Source organism: Hyperoodon ampullatus, assembly GCF_949752795.1.
Source record: "Hyperoodon ampullatus genome assembly, chromosome: 17".
In the NCBI taxonomy this organism is placed as follows: domain Eukaryota; kingdom Metazoa; phylum Chordata; class Mammalia; order Artiodactyla; family Ziphiidae; genus Hyperoodon; species Hyperoodon ampullatus.
This window is the reverse complement of record NC_136930.1, coordinates 45,045,845-45,066,387: the sequence shown is the minus strand read 5'-3', so window position 1 is coordinate 45,066,387 and position 20,543 is coordinate 45,045,845. Positions and strand designations below refer to the sequence as shown.

General features: G+C 37.2%; 1 protein-coding gene and 1 pseudogene across 3 annotated transcripts in view; both read left to right on the top strand.

Annotated features, from left to right (window-relative positions):
- Nucleotides 1-20,543, top strand: part of UBR5 (ubiquitin protein ligase E3 component n-recognin 5) — a gene marked incomplete at its 5' end in the record, with an annotated part of 139,291 nt that overhangs the window by 99,618 nt on the left and 19,130 nt on the right. For both annotated transcript variants that reach the window (XM_079722198.1, XM_079722197.1), the window contains 18 exons: nucleotides 1,572-1,718; nucleotides 1,816-1,934; nucleotides 2,022-2,148; nucleotides 2,235-2,364; nucleotides 3,481-3,641; nucleotides 3,762-4,001; nucleotides 9,405-9,528; nucleotides 10,169-10,280; nucleotides 11,215-11,346; nucleotides 11,731-11,988; nucleotides 12,266-12,534; nucleotides 12,707-12,918; nucleotides 15,536-15,766; nucleotides 16,251-16,324; nucleotides 17,540-17,712; nucleotides 17,808-17,921; nucleotides 18,829-19,049; nucleotides 20,419-20,539. In XM_079722198.1, coding sequence (XP_079578324.1) covers nucleotides 1,572-1,718; nucleotides 1,816-1,934; nucleotides 2,022-2,148; nucleotides 2,235-2,364; nucleotides 3,481-3,641; nucleotides 3,762-4,001; nucleotides 9,405-9,528; nucleotides 10,169-10,280; nucleotides 11,215-11,346; nucleotides 11,731-11,988; nucleotides 12,266-12,534; nucleotides 12,707-12,918; nucleotides 15,536-15,766; nucleotides 16,251-16,324; nucleotides 17,540-17,712; nucleotides 17,808-17,921; nucleotides 18,829-19,049; nucleotides 20,419-20,539 — 2,965 coding nt within the window. The remainder of the gene's footprint in view (nucleotides 1-1,571; nucleotides 1,719-1,815; nucleotides 1,935-2,021; nucleotides 2,149-2,234; nucleotides 2,365-3,480; nucleotides 3,642-3,761; nucleotides 4,002-9,404; nucleotides 9,529-10,168; nucleotides 10,281-11,214; nucleotides 11,347-11,730; nucleotides 11,989-12,265; nucleotides 12,535-12,706; nucleotides 12,919-15,535; nucleotides 15,767-16,250; nucleotides 16,325-17,539; nucleotides 17,713-17,807; nucleotides 17,922-18,828; nucleotides 19,050-20,418; nucleotides 20,540-20,543) is intronic.
- LOC307065630 (peptidyl-prolyl cis-trans isomerase D-like) lies at nucleotides 6,121-7,611 on the top strand (annotated as a pseudogene). Its single transcript has one exon. The product of its transcript is annotated as a peptidyl-prolyl cis-trans isomerase D-like (transcript).

Sequence of the window (20,543 nt, the reverse complement as noted above, 5' to 3'; positions counted from 1 at the left end):
GGTTATTAGGGTGATGGTGGCCTCATAGAATGAGTTGGGTAGTATTCCTCCCTCTGCTGTATTTTGGAAGATTTTGAGAAGCATTGGTGTTAGCTCTTCTCTAAATGTTTGGTAGAATTCGCTTGTGAAGCCATCTGGTCCTGGACTTTTGTTTGTTGGAAGATTTTTAATCACAGTCTCAATTTCAGTGCTAGTGATTGGTCTGTTCATATTTTCTATTTCTTCCTAGTTCAGTCTCGGAAGGTTGTGCTTTTCTAAGAATATGTCCGTTTCTTCGAGGTTGTCCATTTTATTGGCATATAGTTGCTTGTAGTAGTCTCTCACGATCCTTTGTATTTCTGCAGTGTCAGTTGTTACTTCTCCTTTTTCATTTCTCATTCTGTTGATTTGAGTCTTCTCCTGTTTTTTCGTGATGAGTCTGGCTAACGGTTTATCAATTTTATCTTCTCAAAGGATCAGCTTTTAGTTTTATTGATCTTTGCTATTGTTTCCTTCATTTATTTCTGATCTGATGATTTCTTTCCTTCTGCTAACTTTGGGGTTTTTTTTTTGTTGTTGTTCTTCTTTCTCTAATTGCTTTAGGTGTAAGGTTAGGTTGTTTATTTGAGATGTTTCTTGTTTCTTGAGGTAGGGTTGTATTGCTATAAGCTTCCCTCTTGGAACTGCTTTTGCTGCATCCCATAGGTTTTGGGTCGTTGTGTTTTCACTGTCAGTTTTTTCTAGGTATTTTTTGATTTCCTCTTTGATTTCTTCAGTGATCTCTTGGTTATTAAGTGGTGTATTGTTTAGCCTCCATGTGTTTTTATTTTTTACAGATTTTTTCCTTTTTTCAAGCCTCTCAGACTGGTGAGTGCTGGTTGCCACCAATCCTCTGTGCGGGAATCTCTCCGCTTTGCCCTCCGCACCCCTGTTGCTGCGCTCTCCTCCATGGCTCTGAAGCTTACCCCCTCCGCCACCCCCTGACTCTGCCCGTGAAGGGGCTTCCTAGTGTGTGGAAACTTTTCCTCCTTCACAGCTCCCTTCCACTGGTGCAGGTCCCGTCCCTGTTCTTTTGTCTCTGTTTTTCCTTTTCTCTTTTGCTGTACCCAGGTACATGGGGAGTTTCTTGCCTTTTGGGAGGTCTGAGGTCTTCTGCCAGCGTTCAGTAGGTGTTCTGTAGGAGTTGTTCCACATGTAGATGTATTTCTGATGTATTTGTGGGGAGGAAGGTGATCTCCATGTCATACTCCTCCGCCATCTTGAATTTTGGCTAATAAGTTTGTCTTCCTTGTTTTAAATATCTGAAAGTGAGAATCACCTTACTTACTGAATGCTTACTAGGTGTACTCACTGTGCTAGATGCTACAGTGGTGTTTGACAAGACAGTTAAGATACCTCTTCTCATGTGTTGCTTTACAGACTTTACACCACTAAAGTAATCCTATTTGTTGCATTAACAGTTACACTTTGCGTTTAAAAGTTAACAAGGGTTCTGTTGAGTTTTAATGAGTTACGCCTCTGTAATTTCAATATAGACCTTTGTATTTTAAAAAAAATTTCTGTTTTTGTACTTGTGTATGAATTCTTTCTAGACTCAAACGGACATCACCAACAGCCTATTGTGATTGCTGGGAGAAGTGTAAATGTAAAACTCTAATTGCTGGACAGAAATCTGCTCGGCTTGATCTACTTTATCGCCTGCTCACTGCTACTAATTTGGTCACTCTGCCAAATAGCAGGCAAGTAGTGGGATTTTTAGGACATAAATTGAGTTGCAAAAGCACGGCATAGGTAAGTAGCCTCTCCCCCTCCTCATAACAATGTGCTGTTTTGCAGGGGAGAGCACCTCTTACTCTTTTTAGTGCAGACAGTTGCGAGGCAGACAGTAGAGCATTGCCAGTACAGGCCTCCTCGAATCAGGGAGGATCGTAACCGAAAAACAGCCAATCCTGAAGGTGAGTTAATTTGACAGTTATGACATATAGGAAAAGCGGTATGTTTATTTCTGCCTTACCCACTATTTCTTTTCTTTTTCTTTTTAGATTCAGATATGCCTGATCATGATTTAGAACCCCCAAGATTTGCCCAGCTTGCCTTGGAGCGTGTTCTACAGGACTGGAATGCTTTGAAATCTATGATTATGTTTGGGTCACAGGAGAATAAAGATCCGTATGTATTCATTAAAATTTTTTTAGAGTTATTTATTTCCCACATTAGTGTAGGCGATTACAGTGCATTCTTTCTTTCCCCTCAAGTCTCAGTGCCAGCAGCAGGATAGGCCATCTTTTGCCAGAAGAGCAAGTATACCTCAATCAGCAAAGTGGCACAATTCGGTTGGACTGTTTCACTCACTGCCTTATAGTCAAGTGTACAGCAGATATTTTGGTAAGTCCTTTGAATAGTTATTTACAAGCACATGAAAAGGATGTTTTTTACATAGTTTCCCATAATTTTACTAATCCAAGCTCCCAAGTACCAGTAAGCTCTAATTAAATAGTACATTAAGGGGAATGGAATTTTGGGGGTGATTTAAATTTCTCATTTTAGATCAATCAATGAAAGCTCCTTCTTTCATTCTAAATAAAAATCCTAGAGTGTATTAAAAATACAACAGTATAAAAATGTATGAAGCAGTGTTCAAGATTAATAGTAACTCAGTGCGAATTTTTAAAAAATATCTCTTTTTGCTGTGAAATTAGAAAAGAATATAAACTATAAAACCCAGTGCTGATGAGACTTGGACACTGATGAGGTGGCATTGCATTTGGTACTCCTTTGGAAAACAACTTGTCAGTGTCAAGAGCCATAAAACTAACATTGCCCTCAGAAGTTTTCATAAAGAAATAATCTACAATATGAGAAAGAAAAAGATTGTGTCACAGAATAATGCAAAATTGAAAAACAGAAATACTTTTATGGACCCAATAATAGAGGACTATTGACTCAAGTCAACCACTTACTGAAATGTAATGCAGTGATTTAAAAACAGAGGTTATTTTAAGTAACATTTAAAAAACAACAGGGAAAACAACGTGGAATTGGGTGTTCTCTGTAATTAGTAACTTTATGATACACCATGTGTAGAAATGCGACTAAAAGTAATAATGGTTAAGTGAGAGGGTTGGGATTATGAATATATTAATACAAATATTTGAGTCTACTCTGATGTTTTGGCAAGTACCCTGTACTGAGTGAAATATATTCTTTCTCTGATTTGATATATTAGGTATTGTTCTGCTAAATAGTAATTGATATTCATAGGAGTTTGAGACTAAAAAACAAGAAATCAGACATTTGAGAACCACTGGAGGTCAAGCGTAGTGGTGGTGGGCATGTGGCATAAATTAATCACTGACATTGTAATTGTTTTGGTTAAATATATTTTGATGTTTTTATTATGAAATGTTAATATCGAAAAGTGTTAGAACTTTTTCCTTTATGAATGTCTAAACATCTTACGAGATGTCTCAGCATTAATAGAGTGGATTACTATTTTTAAAGCTTTTAGATACTCTACTAGGTACACTAGTGAAAGAACTCCAAAACAAATACACACCGGGACGTAGAGAAGAAGCTATCGCTGTGACAATGAGGTTTTTGCGATCAGTTGCAAGAGTTTTTGTCATTCTTAGTGTGGAAATGGCTTCATCTAAAAAGAAAAAGTAAGGCATTCTTTTTTATTTTGGCTTCTATGTAATTTTGCTCACATTTTTTTGTGATAGTGATAAAATTTTGTATATGAAAGGATTCAGAAGATTCCTGTATTTCCCTTTTTGCTCTAGCAACTTTATTCCACAACCAATTGGAAAATGTAAGCGTGTATTCCAAGCACTGTTACCTTACGCAGTAGAAGAATTGTGCAATGTAGCAGAATCACTGATTGTTCCTGTCAGAATGGGTATTGCTCGTCCAACTGCACCTTTTACTCTGGCAAGTACCAGCATAGATGCCATGCAAGGCAGCGAGGAATTATTTTCAGTGGAACCACTGCCACCACGACCATCATCTGATCAGTCTAGCAGGTAAATTTCTGTCTGGTAACAGATTCTGATTAATTCTTTCTGGAAATGTCACAAATGTTACTAAAACCTTTGCATAAGCACTCAGGTCCTGTACAGGATCATTTGTGTTACAAATGGTAAAGATTTTACTTAGTTTCGAACATGTGAAAAGCACTTTAAAAACTACGTGTGTCTACACATCTAAAGTAATAGATCTATAGTTGTGGGGTTTTTGTTTGTTTGTTTGGAAAAGCACTATTTTTATTATGCCAATAAAGTAATCTGGTAAGAAAGGTTACTTTAGACTTCTGTACTTCATTACTTTCTGGTTTTTCTTACCTTTAAATATAGCCTGCTATAAGGCCAAGTGGAAGAATGAAAAGCCTTGTTAACTTTCTCTGTGTCCAAAGCCTTGGGTTAGGGGGCAGCTTGTTATTATATAATCTAAATAACAACCAGAATGGTGGCATTTAAAAATATTCTCTACAACCATATTATATAGGATAAGGCTAAAACAATTCAATAATAAAAATGTTTCTAGTTATAAGATTACTTATTCTTAAATCTCATTTTTCCGTTTGTTTGATAGTTTCTCTAACTAGGCTCTAAGTTTGCTGAGTCAGAATGTTTAGAAACTAAAATGTTCTGGTGCCTTTTATCACAGTGCTTCTCAAATTTTAATATGCATGCAAATCACTTGGGTATCTTATTAAAATGCAGAGGCTGATTCTGGAGGTCTGTGGGGCCTGAGATTCTGTATTTCTTAGGAACTTTCAGGTAGGACAGTGCCAATACTTCTGCTTTAGGGGCCACACTTCTGAGTTGCAAGGTTTTAGAGATCTTTCGCAAATATTTGTTTATTTTATTTGGTTTTCTCAAGTCTGATTTTGTTACTGTGTGCATGTGTTACTAGTGGTTTAATAAGGATCTGTTGGAGCTGAAGACCCTTATTCCTTTTTTCTGGAAAACAACTGTGTGTTAATAAAGCCCTTCTTTAGTATTTGGGCCATTTCCCAAGACTTGTTCTTTGGTTTTCATCTGTGTTGTTGTTGAGTGTCTGCTCTCTCTCATTATTCTCATTATTCCTCCATATCCCAGTATGTATCCCAACTTTGCCTTTATTGTCTGGTCTCCTAGGTCACCCTGGAATCTAAAGTCCAGGTTTGTCTATAAAAGTTCTCCAGTGGTAGCCTTGTCACTGATATACTTCCAGGATTTGCTGAAAACTGTAATAAATCAAGCTATATGTTTTCACACTTGCCAAACACATCTCATTATGCAATGGTTCTGCCAGCAGAATCTCTGTGTGTTCCATGGGATGCTTCTGACCCTGATCCCCTGTGAGGAGCCCCCCAATTACTTATGTGGTATCACCTTGTGAATTCTTTGTACCCTTCCCTTGGTTTTGTTCTAGAACATAAAAATTTCTATCTGTTGAACAGATTTTGGGATCGTCTCATCTATAAACAATGCCCATAGCCTGTTCCTACTGTTTTCAAGATTTTTTGTCAGCTTGCCCTGCTTCTTAGTCATTTTATTAAAATACTGTGCACTCTTAAACTTTCCTCTTCATTCTTCTTGGTTGGTTCTTTGGCCGATCTCTGATGTCTTCCCAGAAGGTCTCATGATAATCGAGAGATAATAGTGCTAATGTTTTCTATAATATAGAAGTCCTTCATTGTAATAAAGTACAATCACTCCTCATAAGGGTGTATTTTGACCACTGTTCCAAGAATGTATTTAAAAAGTACACACTTGACCAGTCTCTGGGATTTCCCATATCTTGGATGGTAGATGGTGTATATCAGCGGTCCCCAACCTTTCTGGCACCAGGCACCGGTTTCGTGGAAGACAGTTTTTCTACAGACTGGTAGTGGGGGTTGGGGGGGATGGTTCAGGCGGTAATTCGAGCAGTGGGGAGCCCCAGATGAAGCTTTGCTTACTCCCTGCCCCCCTCCTGCTGTTCGGGCCCGGTTCCTAAAAGGCCACGTGGACCAGGAGTGGTGTTCGGCCGAGGGGTTAGGGACCACTGGTGTATATCACTCCATTGAGTGTAAAGTCTTGAGTTGAATAGCTTTTATGTTGCTTCCCTCCACCTCTTTAAAACTCTTCTGTCCTTATTAATTAATCTGTTTCTACTCTACCTGCCAAATGGTGCGTTATTGCAGAATGTGGAGAACTGAAGGGAGGGGATGATTGGGGAATATTTCCAAAGGATGGATCTGGTGACAGTCATCCAGACTTCCTCGAGGATGCAGACATAGATTTAAAAGACGTAGATAAAATTTTATTAATAATGGAAGACTTAAAAAACATTGGAAATACTTTTTTCAAATCCCAGAACTGGGAGATGGCCATTAAAAAATACACAAAAGTTTTAAGGTATGTGGAAGGCTCGAAGGCTGCTACTGAGAACACAGGTAGAGCAAAGCTGCAGCCTGTCGCTTTGAGCTGTGTGCTGAATATCGGGGCTTGCAAACTGAAGATGTCCGATTGGCAGGGAGCAGTCGACAGTTGTTTGGAGGTCCTTGAAATAGATCCAGCAAATACCAAAACACTGTACCGTAGAGCCCAAGGATGGAAAGGACTAAAAGAAATATGATCAAGCATTGGCTGATCTTAAGAAAGCTCAGCAGATAGCACCAGAGGATAAAGCTATCCAGGCAGAATTGCTGAAAGTCAAGCGGAAGATAAAGGCACAGAAAGATAAAGAGAAGGTAACTTATGCAAAAATGTTTGCTTAGGGCTTCCCTGGTGGCGCAGTGGTTGAGAGTCCGCCTGCCAATGCAGGGGACACGGGTTCGTGCCCCGGTCCGGGAAGATCCCACGTGCCGCAGAGTGGCTGGGTCCGTGAGCCATGGCCGCTAACCTGCACGTCCGGAGCCTGTGCTCCGCAACGGGAGAGGCCACAACAGTGAGAGGCCCGCGTACTGCAAAAAAAAAAAAAATGTTTGCTTAATAAGGAATTCAGTTTTGCTTAAATATGCATTTATTGTATAAACCAAATAAGACAATTTAAGGGTTTTGTCTACTATGTATGATCCCTAATGTGTTCTACCATTGTTTACAGTCTAGGAATTTGGGTAGGGATTCACTCTTAATAGACCAGTGTTACAAAATATGGTGAGGTTGATTTTGTTTTAAATGGCTCTCTGCATTACTCACAAAGGATAATGGTGCCCAGTGTATTTTAAACTCCTAGACACATCTTGTTTTAATAAATAGATGAAAACTTAAAAAAAAAAAAGAAAAAGAGAACCATGTCTCATAATAACAGCGGTTACTGAAATTTTAGTATGAACTTGAGGAACTTTCTTAAGCATCATATATGTATTTAATCTAAAATCTGTTTTTAATTTTCCCAATAACTAATAGATACCCACTATCATCCTAATTTTAGAAGTGAGGAAACTGAGGCTCAGAACAGTTAGATAATTTGCTCAACGTCACACAACTATTAAAATTTAGAGATATTTGGAGGTAATTCTAGATAGATATTTTCCTTTTTCCTATATCCCTGTATATTAGATGGCAGAGTAGAGAGAGAAATCGCTGCTTTGTGCTTACTGATAGTGTTGATGCATTGGATTAACCAACACCGAAGCCCACCCTACTTCATAGCAAAAATTGCAGTCCTAAACTCTCACGGGTGCCGCCTTGTAATCAGAAGTTCTCTGAAGAGACTTTTTCTTGTCCCCGTCTAGCCATGGCTGATGTAGGTAAATCTCTTGAAACCTGTTGCTCTTTCTTGATTTATATTTGGCTTTATGTATGTGAGAGGGGGACAAAAGAGGGCATTTCTATGACGTAACTTCTATTTTGCTTAGACCCCAGACCTTTTCCTGTGAAATCTATGGCTCCTGAAACTCTAGCCTAAGAGACATCAGCAGATACCTCCGGTGCAAATGGTTGTGCTTTGTTTTTGTTTAAATATTTTATTTAGTATTTTAGGTGTTCCGTAGCAAGAGGGATTTCTCTGCACAATCTGGCAAACTACTGGAAATAGGAGTCCCCAAAACTTGAAAGTATTTTAACAACTTCTGTTAGACTGGATTTCAGGACTGTGGTGCTTCATTGTGCCAGGAAGTGGGGAAGAATTAAATCATGGTGTGAAGAAAACTGAAGCTCATTTCTAAATGGGGAGTTATAATATGTTCTGTGTATTGGCAGTATCCTACCTACTAAGTTCATAACTTCTTAAAGTAACTACTTTGAGAATACTATTGGTCTTGTGGATGTTTGTTCCAGGATGTTTTCTTAAAGAAGAAATACTCATTGACTGTGGCTTGACGTAATGTTGACTTTTATTTTTTAATATTGAAAATGTTGAAATCTTAGTGCTTGGAAATATCCTTATCTATTTATATTTTCCTTTTTTCAAAAATATTAATATATATATTAGTTTTGGGCATATAACACAGTGATTTGATATATTTATACTTTATAAATGATCACCGAATTAAGACCAGTTACCATGTGTTATCTCTTCAGATTTTCTTTTAGCCTCTTCAGTCCACTGTCTCTGAATTACCAGTTACTTAAATTTCTAGTATTAAACAGCAAATTTCTGTTTATTTGAAAGCAGAGTGTCTAAGTTGACTTTTCACATGTAACTGGTTTGATTTTCATTTCTCAGAGCCACTGAGGTGAGGAAAGAACACTATCAGTGTAAACACTTAAAGGTCCTTTCATCTCTTTTAGACTGTGTTTCTTAATCTGTAAATAAAGTATAATAGTTAGGTCACAGGGTTATTAAACAACTGTCTTCTGATCTCTGACCTGCATGTTAAACTGCATTTTCTGGTTCTCCTCTTTTATAACGGAGGCATCGGTCCATACTTGGCTGTTTCCAAGTCACATTTTTAAGAAAGTGAAACTTTTGCCAGCAATCATCTTTTGTTACGATTCTATTTTAAAATCATACTTTTGAACTTATTTTTTTCTCAGTACTCAGCAGCAAGTCAGTGGTTAATAAGCTGATGCAAAGTAGGTCATGTCAGTCAAGTCTTTTAAAAAGAGTAGGTCACTTGTAATAAGCACACTTTCGTTAGTGGATGAATGCTATCAGAGCCTTTGGAAGTTGAAAGGTTTAGCAGTGGAAAAGGAAAAATTTCCTCCGTAGAAACACTTCAGTGGGAAGGACTCATAAAAGTATGTGCATTAACACAGATTTGAAATGACTTACTAAAAAGTAAAAATAATTCTGAGATATATAAGTTAAATCTCTGGTAAAATGATTTCTTTGGGGTTCATATTATCTGATATACCGTAGATTAGTTATTGTCGGTTTCCAAGAAATTTTAGGTCAGATTTAAAATGGCATCCTAGCAAGTGAATCACGTTGAGTAACACTGAGAAGCATAAACGTCTGAGCTGTATATCAGAGGTGTGGCAGCAGTGTGCTCATAACCTGATTCCTTACAGCTCCAGTCAATCTCAGTCGTCGTACATCATCCGGAATCCACAGCAGAGGCGCATCAGCCAGTCACAGCCTGTTCGGGGCAGAGATGAAGAACAGGACGATATTGTTTCGGCAGATGTGGAAGAGGTGGTTTTAATTGTTTTAATTGTGGTAGATGAGAGGCTTTTATTTGGGAGGGAAGGGGAAAGTAGTCACAAGAAGTTTATTAATAGCTAATAAACTACTACTAGTAATAATAGCTTACATGTATATGCTTCCACCTTTTAGACTTTTGTTATGTGTTCTCATTTGTGGTTATACATCTTAGAATATGTTAGTAACCCTTGATTTACTGGATAATAAAAAATTAGAAACATAAACTTGTTTTGTTCTACTTAAGGGTTCATAGAAAAGATATTCTCAATGTTAAAAGAGGTTTTAGTAGTTTTGTGCAATGTATTCGAAGGTAGACAGGGTACTGCATATTTATTATATAAATTTTATAATTGCAGAAGTTTAAAAAAACATATACTCCCAATATAATTTTTATAGTTCTAGTTTTAAGGTTCTGTGTGTGGACGGTAATCATAAACTTTGGGATATGTGGGCATAATTTTTGGTACCAAATTATCACTAGCAACTGAAAAATTTGAAAACTGCTTAGTGTTACAATTCCCTACAGTTAGGGATCTTTGTATTTTCGTTTACTAAATGCTGTGGAGGAGTACTGGTAGAGAAGTGGGTTTATTATGTACTTTGATTGTCTACAAATAAGATCTGGATTTAGGTTGAGGTGGTGGAGGGTGTGGCTGGAGAAGAGGATCATCATGATGAACAGGAAGAACATGGGGAAGAAAACGCTGAGGCAGAGGGACAACACGACGAGCACGACGAAGACGGTATGCAGGTTATTTGAGAAATCATTCAGTATGAGGAAGTCGGGTGCTTTTAAGAGATTAATAGAGAGAAAAGTGTATTGGATGTGTAGTGAAATGTTCATCATATTTCTGCCAGGGGATTCTGTAGTATGTCAGAATTTGAGGAGGTAGCTATATATATATGTAAACATAAATATGTATACTTTTATATATTTACATGTAGAAAATAATTTATCCTCTTTCCTTTTTACCTTTTGGTTTGCACTTTCTTCTTAAAAGGCTTTTAGAAATTAAAATAATCATAACCACGTAACATTTGAAAATCAGAGAAAAGGAAAACAAATAACCCATAATCCCACCCAGATGCTAAGTTTGTATTTTTACTTTCAGTCCTCCCCTGTACTGCCCCATTCCCAAGCATGTCTTTTAGATATTGTATGTGTAAATTTCTTTTACTTTGTTTTTTGACTTTGGCCTTTTTGCTACGTAGTCATCATAACCATTCTTATTAGTAGCCATAGGATGGACTTTTGGGGATCAGCTTTATTGAGGTATATAATTGACATACAATAAACTGCACATGTTGAAAATGTATAACTTAATATGTTTTGACGTGTATGTGAAGTACAAAGGATACACATGTTCAACCTTCCCCTCTTGGAATCCCAATATGTAAAACAGATGAAAATGGAGCAGTGGAGCTACCAGAGCTCTGTCCACTGGCTGGAGTCCTCCTGCCTAACATTTTTTACCTAAGGCTATGCAGGCCAGATTTTGAATCTGTGTCTACAGTACCATAATTTACCTAGTCATTCTTCTGCTAAGCGGGCAGTCGTGCATACTCTAGTAGTTATCACTTCTCTCTGCGCCCCCTTACGTACGATATTCTAGCTTATCAGCCTGACTTGATCCAGTGAGTTTGTACCTTTTCTTATTATTTAAATATATTTGCTAGGGAGTGACATGGAGCTGGACTTGTTAGCAGCAGCTGAAACAGAAAGTGACAGTGAAAGTAACCATAGCAACCAAGATAATGCTAGTGGGCGTAGAAGTGTTGTCACTGCAGCAACTGCTGGCTCAGAAGCAGGTATGTTACCTTCTCTTAGCAACTTTCTTGCTTATACTAAGGCTATGTGTGTAGAATTGGTTAAACTGTGCTCAGTATAATATGCACAGGGGTAGCTAACCCTTTTATTAACTTCATCCATTTCTCCATAGATATTAGTGAAGAAGATTATTATTTCAATGACTTTTTTTTTTTTTTTTGCTTTTCTGGTTTTTAAATAGTGGATTATTTCTAAGGTTCATTTAAGAGTTCTAGTTAAACTATTTCAATGATGGGTTTTGTGGACTATTGGATACAGTCTGGCATTCTGTTTAATACGTATATTTTCCTGAATGAGGGGGTACACTGTAATTTTAGATATCAACAAACTCACAATGACTTTGATTTTAAAAATTAAAAACTTAGGTGCGAGCAGTGTTCCTGCCTTCTTTTCTGAAGATGATTCGCAATCAAATGACTCAAGTGATTCTGATAGCAGCAGTAGTCAGAGTGACGACATAGAACAGGAGACCTTTATGCTTGATGAGCCATTGGAGAGAACCACGAATAGCTCCCATGCCAACGGTGCTGCCCAAGCTCCCCGTTCCATGCAGTGGGCTGTCCGCAACACCCAACACCAGCGGGCAGCTAGCACAGCCCCTTCTAGCACATCCACACCAGCAGGCAAGTCTGTAAACTTGGTGTTCCTAAGGTTTAAAAATTATGCATGTTCCTCTAGAGAACAAATTAAATAATTTCAGAATAGTTCTTCATTGTTTTGCTGAGTTCAAATACAAAATTCCCTTCCCTAAAATTAGTGTGGTTTAAGAAAATGCTCATTTACCACATTTACTAATGTAATTGATCTTTTAGTTTATTTAAATATATACAGTGTTAGTGAAACACAATTAGCAACTAACATTAGCTTATTGTGGTTGTCCTTTTTTTTTTTCCCTTATAGCAAGTTCAGCAGGTTTGATTTATATTGATCCTTCCAACTTACGCCGAAGTGGTACCATCAGCACGAGTGCTGCAGCTGCAGCAGCTGCTTTGGAAGCTAGCAATGCCAGCAGCTACTTAACATCTGCAAGCAGTTTAGCCAGGGCTTATAGCATTGTCATCAGACAAATCTCGGATTTGATGGGGCTTATTCCTAAGTATAATCACCTAGTATACTCTCAGATTCCAGCAGCTGTGAAACTGACTTACCAAGATGCAGTAAATTTACAGGTATGAAACCACTGCAAAGTTACTCATTCAAATATATTTTTTGGCTGTCTGTTATGAGAATTCCAGTATAATGGGAATTAATGTTACAAGTACTTAAATGTCTATATCATACTACTCTATCGAACTTAACTTTATCTGGATAGTTTTAACTGTTTTAGTTTGGTCTTTATAGAACTATGTAGAAGAAAAGCTTATTCCCACTTGGAACTGGATGGTCAGTATTATGGATTCTACTGAAGCTCAATTACGTTATGGTTCTGCATTAGCATCTGCTGGTGATCCGGGACATCCCAATCATCCTCTTCATGCTTCTCAGAACTCAGCTCGCAGAGAAAGGATGACTGCACGAGAAGAGGCTAGTTTACGAACGCTTGAAGGCAGACGGTATGAAATTCTTTGTTTATGCTTGTATGTTTAGACAGAACCCTTATAGCCTAGAAGTTTAGAGCTTTTTGATTGCTATTACATAAGACCTCACTCTGTTGTAAAGGAGGAAATACGTGCCTTGCATTACTTCTTTTACATTGTTGTGTAGTTGAAGCAAAATAAGTTATAATCTAAGCTATTTTTTAAAAATTCACTCATGTTGATACTAAATTCTTCTCATTTTTGAAGTAGTTGGTCTACAGCCTTGTCTCATTCCCCAGGCGTCCCCCCCTTAAAAGGCATATATTCATAGAAAGACTTACTTTGACCATGATTAAATATGAATATACTTTGTACTTGGGAAGGAGAAAGTCTGTGTAATTACCTAAGCTGCTCTTTGGTTTCTAAAATCAATTTTCTTTTTCTATCTCCTCCAGCCTGTTGAATCATAATTAAAGTATATTTGTTTATGTATTTATTGTGTTCTTTCTATTCAGTTATAAAATGACCTTTTTCAGGACTAGAAATTAGCCCAAACATTGAAACTAGATTAGTGGCAGTGCTGTCTAGTGAAAATGTCCCATCCCTGAAGTCGAAGTCCTAGAATTTGGTTCTAGCTTTGGCTCAGGCTAAACAACCTTGCTACTTTGGTTGGACCATAAATGGAGGAAAGACAAGGGTCTAGGAGACTGCTTAGGAAATTTAACAAGACTATGGTTGGAGTCTACAAGAGAAGTAATCATTACCGAAGTAGGGCAGTGAAGGCCAGTGAGGAGAGCGCACTGAAATCATACAAACAGAACTTAGGGCCGTGTTGGGGGATGGAGCAGGGAGGAGGCAGAATTTACATCTTGTGAATTTAGATTCTGAATAACTAATACGAAAATTAAAAGAAAGATCTAGAGGAGTAGAGTGGACATACCTGCTTTTGAACATGCTGAGAACTGGGAGAGGATTTAGTGGAAATGTTTAGTGTGCAAAATTGAATGCTTGGCAAAGAGACCTGGAGTAGAGAGAAAGACTTGAGAGGCAGCAGCTTTCCTGTCCTAGGAAGCCTGCTCCACCAGTAGACACAAGCCTTGTCTTCATTAGGCTAGTCACTACGCCAAAGAACACAGATTTCTGATAAGAGGTTTTCATTGGAGATAGGGGTCCCTTTTCTCTCTTGCTCCCACTCTCACTCTAATACAATAGCTTTATTGAGATGTAGTTCATATACCATACAGTTCACCCGTTTAAAGTATACAGTTCCATAGTTTTGAGTATGCTGTACAACCATCATCACAATTAATATTAGAGTATTTTATTCGTTTCCACAAGAAGCCCCATACCTATTAGCAGTCACCTCCCGTTTTCCCCTACTTTCTAATCCTAAGCAACCACTGATGTACTCTCTGTCTCTATAGATTTGCCTATTCTGGACATTTCATATAATGGAATCATACAATATGTGGTTTCTTTTACCTAGCATAATGGTTTTAAGGTTCATCCATGTTTAGCATGTATCAATACATTATTTCCTAGTATTCCATGTTACATTTTGTTTTTCCATTCATAAGTTGATGGACATTTGGGTTGTTTACACCATTTGACTATTATGAATAATGCTGCTATGAACAGATTGTGTACAGTTTTTTTGTGTAGATAATGTGTTTTCAATTATCTTGGGTATATATCTAGTTGTGGAATTGCTGGATCATATGGTAACTCTCTTTAACCTTTTGAGGAACTGCCAGACTGTTTTCCAGTGTGACTGCACCATTTTACATTCCCAATAGCAGAGTATAAAGTTTCTAATTTCTCCACATCCTTGCCAACACCTGTTATTATATGTCTTTTGGATTATAGCCATCCTAGTGGGTATGAAGTGGTTTCTCATTGTGGTTTTGATTTACATTTCTGTAATGGCTGATGGTAATGAGCATCTTTTCATGTGCTTATTGGCCATTTGTGTATCTTTGGAGAAATGTCTATTTAGATGTTTTATACATTTTAATTGGCCTCTGTTTTTATTATTGAATTTTATGAGTTCTTTATATAGTCTGGATACAAGTTCCGTTCAGATACAGGATTTGCAGAAATTATGCCCCATTCTGTGGATTGTCTTTTCATTTTCTTGAAGGTGTTCTTTGAAGGACATAGGTTTTTTAATTTGGGTAAAGTCCAGTGCTCTTTATTTTCTTTTGTTGCTTGTGCCTTTGGTGTCATTTTAGGCACACTTTTAGGTTCTCACAGTGTGGTTCCCAGAATAGCAGGATCAAGATCACCTAAGAGCTTGTTAGAAATATAAATTTTGGGTCCTACCCTAACCCATTCTTACTGAAACTATAGAGGTGGGTCCAACAACCTGTTTTCACAAGCCCTCCAGGTGATTTTGGTGGACACTGAAGTTTGAGAACCATTGTCTCTGGGGAAGGAGTACCTTCTGCCAATCCAGAGGACACTGGAATTTCTTTATAAATGTATACAGTACTGTAAATAATATACAGTGGTTATATTTCTAAGGCAGAGCCCAGGCGTAATGAGTTTTTATTTATGGATAGTCTCAGTTCCTAATTTTGCATATTTATAACAGTGGTAAATTTCACATTTGTGTTCTTTTTGTAAACATCTTCATTTCTTTTTACTCCTATAGACGTGCCACGTTGCTTAGTGCCCGTCAAGGAATGATGTCTGCTCGAGGCGACTTCCTAAATTATGCTCTGTCTTTAATGCGGTCTCATAATGATGAGCATTCTGACGTTCTTCCAGTTTTGGATGTTTGCTCATTGAAGCATGTGGCATATGTTTTTCAAGCCCTTATATATTGGATTAAAGCAATGAATCAGCAGACAACATTGGATACACCTCAGCTGGAACGCAAAAGGTAGCCATACCTTGCCATGAGATTGTTTTAAGAAATACTTGCTGTGGTCTCCATTAGTACATTGTCTGATTTTTGGAGTAAGGAGAATATTGCAAACAGGAACATTTCGTGTGGGCAGGTGGGCTTGAGTCCATCCAGCCGCTCTCCATAGCTACTTCTCACTTAAAACATGAAACCTAAGAATCCAGTTAAGCTTTATGCCTGAGGTAGTTTGTCCTGATCGTTTTATCATGTTTTCTATTAGAGTTTGTGTAAGCACTCACTATTTCTTGGTGTGATTAGCCTTTTGCTTCTGTTGAACCTATTTTGTAGTTGTAGTACATTTGGCTGATAAGCTCCCATTCCCAGAGTCTGAAACTTTATCCCAGTGTTGGAAATTGGTTAGATACTAAACTAACCTTTTCAGTATTTTTTGCATCACCATTGCTCCTGTTCATACAGCACAAAATACTTCATGTAAAATGACTCACTTGTCTTTTTAAAGGACACGAGAACTCTTGGAACTGGGTATTGATAATGAAGATTCAGAACATGAAAATGATGATGACACCAATCAAAGTTAGTGTACAGAAAATCTGCTAATCTACTTCAAGAAATGGCTGCCTCAGTATTTCCCCTTCAAGCTTTTTAACTTCATTATTTTCTGTCTGGGTGGGAATTTCTCTTTTCTTCTCTATGTCCCGTTTCTTGCATTTTCTGTCCATTTTTCCTTATATATCCTTGCATTAATTACTTCATAAATAAGGATGAGTTAAAGAAATAATATAAACTTTTCAACAGTTAATATTTTTTCTATTTTGACTTTGTATCTCTCCTTTGCATTTCTTTTAGTTTTATGTTTACCTTTATTCTTAAGTGTGTTGGTACTACATACATTTGAATAAAGTCTTAGCACAACCTTTGCTAATACTGATGCAAAATAGACTGAGTCAAGAAAATGGAAAATACCAGTTATAACTCCCTGTTTCATCAAAACTCAACAGTTAATGCAATAAAAAAGAGAGAAAATATTCCAAATTCAAGAAATTTGGGGATTTTCTCCACTCTTATTTGTAGCTTTCAGGTATAATTTCAAGTAGAATTAAAAATACTTTTCTAGTGGGGTCAAATAGTCTGCTTGCCTGTTTCTTATTATCACATAGTACTTTATTCAGGCCTGGGAAAGACAACTTAACTTTAACTGCTATTTTTTGAGAACCCAGCCATAGCTCACTGCTGTTTTCACAGCATACTGTAAGCACTGACAAAAGTTTTATTCCATTAATGGGAGTTGGTGCTGGTGTGCTGATTTCCTGTTGGGATGCATGAGTTGCCTAGACATTTCTCTGTTTATCTTCTTATAGAGGAATCAGAACTTAAAAGTAAGCAGATGCTCAAATTTTAGCCCCTTTTGTGGAGTCATCAGTGAGCCAGGTCCTGAACATGCTCAGGAAACTAGCTATATTCAGGTCTAAATCTCTAGAGAGAGAAGAGGTGGATGTGGGTAGTGTCTGTCCAATACAAAATGGAACAGTATTGGTTACTGCTAATATTTTTTGCAAGTTTTTGTTGTGTTAAAATACACATAAATGAAATTTATCATTGTAACCATTTTAAACCAATATTTTGAATTACCACTTTAAAATATCAAAATTTTGGACTATCAACTTGTTTTGAGTGGCATTAAAATTTTATAAAGAAATAACAAGAATTTTGGATTGAGCAGATGTAGATCCTTTTACCCTTCCCCAATAATTAATTTTTTTAAAAAACATTTTATCTCTTTATGTTTAGGTGCTACTTTGAATGATAAGGATGATGACTCTCTTCCCGCAGAAACTGGCCAAAACCATCCATTTTTCCGACGCTCTGACTCCATGACGTTCCTTGGGTGTATACCCCCAAATCCATTTGAAGTGCCTCTAGCTGAAGCCATCCCCTTGGCTGATCAGCCACATCTGTTGCAGGTGATTCACATAAACTAGCCTTAAGGTTTCTTTTTAGTTGAATTTACTTTTTTAAAGTGTTCAATGTAACTGTAATATTTTTATTAAAATTCCAGCCAAATGCTAGAAAGGAGGATCTTTTTGGCCGTCCAAGTCAGGGTCTTTATTCTTCATCTGCCAGTAGTGGAAAATGCTTAATGGAAGTTACAGTGGATAGAAACTGCCTTGAGGTAAGACAGTAAAAATCTTTGCAATATAATACTTGTGAGTTGAACGCTTATCCCAGCATCTCGTTTTTTGGAAATGCATTCAGAATATTGTATTTACCCAAATAACAGAAGTATCAGAAATTCTTGCCTTATGACATAATTAAAGGAATTCTAATACTGTCATTAGTCTGCTTTGAGACTAACTTGCTGTGTTTGCCTGTTCCGGAGTTGATTGTTGTAATTCTGCTGAATATTTTCAATTTTTATACATATGAGCATATATAATATTGGCTTGTAACTTTTCTTTTTGAGTCTAGAATGGGAATAAAGTAATATTAATGATGATACCTAACATTTGTTGGATAATTCTATCTCCTGGGCACTGTCTCAATTAATCTTCACAACCATGTTGGGTAGAAAACATTATTCTGATTTTATGGGTAAGGCTTGGAGAGATTACATAAATTTCACGTGGGAATGTCTGTTGTTATACAACTAGTGAAGTGACAGATCTAGTTTTTAGATGAAAGTCTGATTTGAGAGCCTGAAATTATACTGTACTGTTTCTCCAGTGAAAAAGTAATAACACCATTTAAGAGCAGGCATATAGAAGACATGTACTTGAATAGAATTTTCTTTATTATCTAAGTGATAAAGGAGAATTTTATGCACATAAGACACTTAAGTAACCATAGATATTATAAAGATACCTTGAAAAGTTCCCTGAGGCTGCTCTGGTAAATGCACTGGAATTGGTGCTCATCCATGGGAATCAGATAGACAAGAAATAGATTGCATCTTTGTAGTTGAAGTGCCAGAAGGGAATTATTTAACTGCCATGTGATCTCTGTGGAGTATTAGTAAGTTGAAAAGGAAATCTAGTCAGTTTGTTTTTTAATATCTAACATTTAAATGTAAAAATTCATAGGTTCTTCCAACTAAAATGTCTTATGCTGCCAATTTGAAAAATGTAACGAACATGCAAAATCGGCAAAAAAAGGAAGGGGAAGAACAGAATGTGGTGCCAGAAGAAGCTGAGAGTTCAAAACCAGGGCCATCTGCTCACGATCTTGCTGCACAGTTGAAAAGCAGTTTACTCGCAGAAATAGGACTGACTGAAAGTGAAGGGCCACCTCTTACATCTTTCAGGTACTTGCTAAGTGAAGATAGTTTTTCTATGCTATTACTTTATGGCTATTATAATTTTTGTAAGAGTTTTTATTTAGAAAATTTATAATTTTATTTGTATATAAATAATAGGATGAAATATTTGTGTTTTCCTAGTTTATAATCAGGTATTTAAATATTAGAGTTTTCTGGATTTTGTTTTTTTGTGACTGTTTTGTCATTGATTGGCATTCTGATTTTCTCCTCCTTTTACTGAAGAAATTCTGACTCTGTTTTTAACATTCAGTACTGAGTTAAAGTATATATCCCTGTCAAATTGCCAATTATACACTTGTTAGCAGGAGCTATAGATTTGTGACTTTCACATTTGTTTGGGCTCACTCCTTTGCCAGGTTCACATTTAGTAAATCTCTTGCAAGTGGTAGGTTCTTTGCTTTCCCAGTAAAAATTTGCCTAGTATACTGTGACTCAGTATGGCTGATCACCTAATGATTTGTTGAGTGTCTGCTTTATGCTGTATGATTTTTGTTTATGTAATATCAGATTTTTTTTTTCTTTTTGGTTTGCTTAGGAGGAGTTAAACTAGTTTAGGAAACTATATACATCTTGTGTACACAGTCTAACAACCATAAAAGGCAAGGAAGAATTAGGGACTGGGATGGCTCAAGCTTCCTAGAGACAATATGATTTGAGCTGAGATGGTTCGAATGTGTAGAAGCAGATAGATTGAAGGAGAGAAGAATTAGAGGTAGAGAGACAAGCTGTTATTCCTTCTGGCTAGTTGTTAAAAAGGGGGCTGAAGTAGAATATTGCCTTTGGGGATGAAAAGGAAACCATGGTTAGGAAAAGAAACCTTATGAAGGACTTGATCACTCTGGAGGGACCAAGGGAAGAATAAATTAAAATCTTTTCAAGTCCGTGCAGTAGGAAAATAGGTGGTACTATTGAAAGAAATCAGGAGGCATTGTCACTGTGGTGAAGAGGCCATATTCAGTTTCACCATGTTGAGTATGAGTTAAGTATGATTGAAGTGGATATATTTCACACAATGAAGTTCTGGTCGATTGTGAACTAAAGAGGGGTCTGGGAATCATCTAGTGGAGACAGACATTGGACTTCAAGGAGAGGAGGTAAAATTAAAGATGAAGATAGAAGCCAGCCTGGGGGTGTATCCTTACGTAAAGGACAGAAGGAATAATGGAGTAAAAATAAGAAGTTCTCCAAGGAACAAGTAGCTATAGAAAAGTTCTCCATTAGAGAGGATGTGGTTTTGAATTACTTAAGATCTCAGAATATTAAAAGACCAAGTAATTACTGTTATTGACCAAAAACCAGGAAATTTTTAGAGTTGCCTAAACTGCTTCCCCCTCTCCCCTTAAACTTATTACAGGCCACAGTGTAGCTTCATGGGAATGGTCATTTCCCATGATATGCTGCTAGGACGTTGGCGCCTTTCTTTAGAACTGTTCGGCCGGGTATTCATGGAAGATGTTGGAGCAGAACCTGGATCAGTAT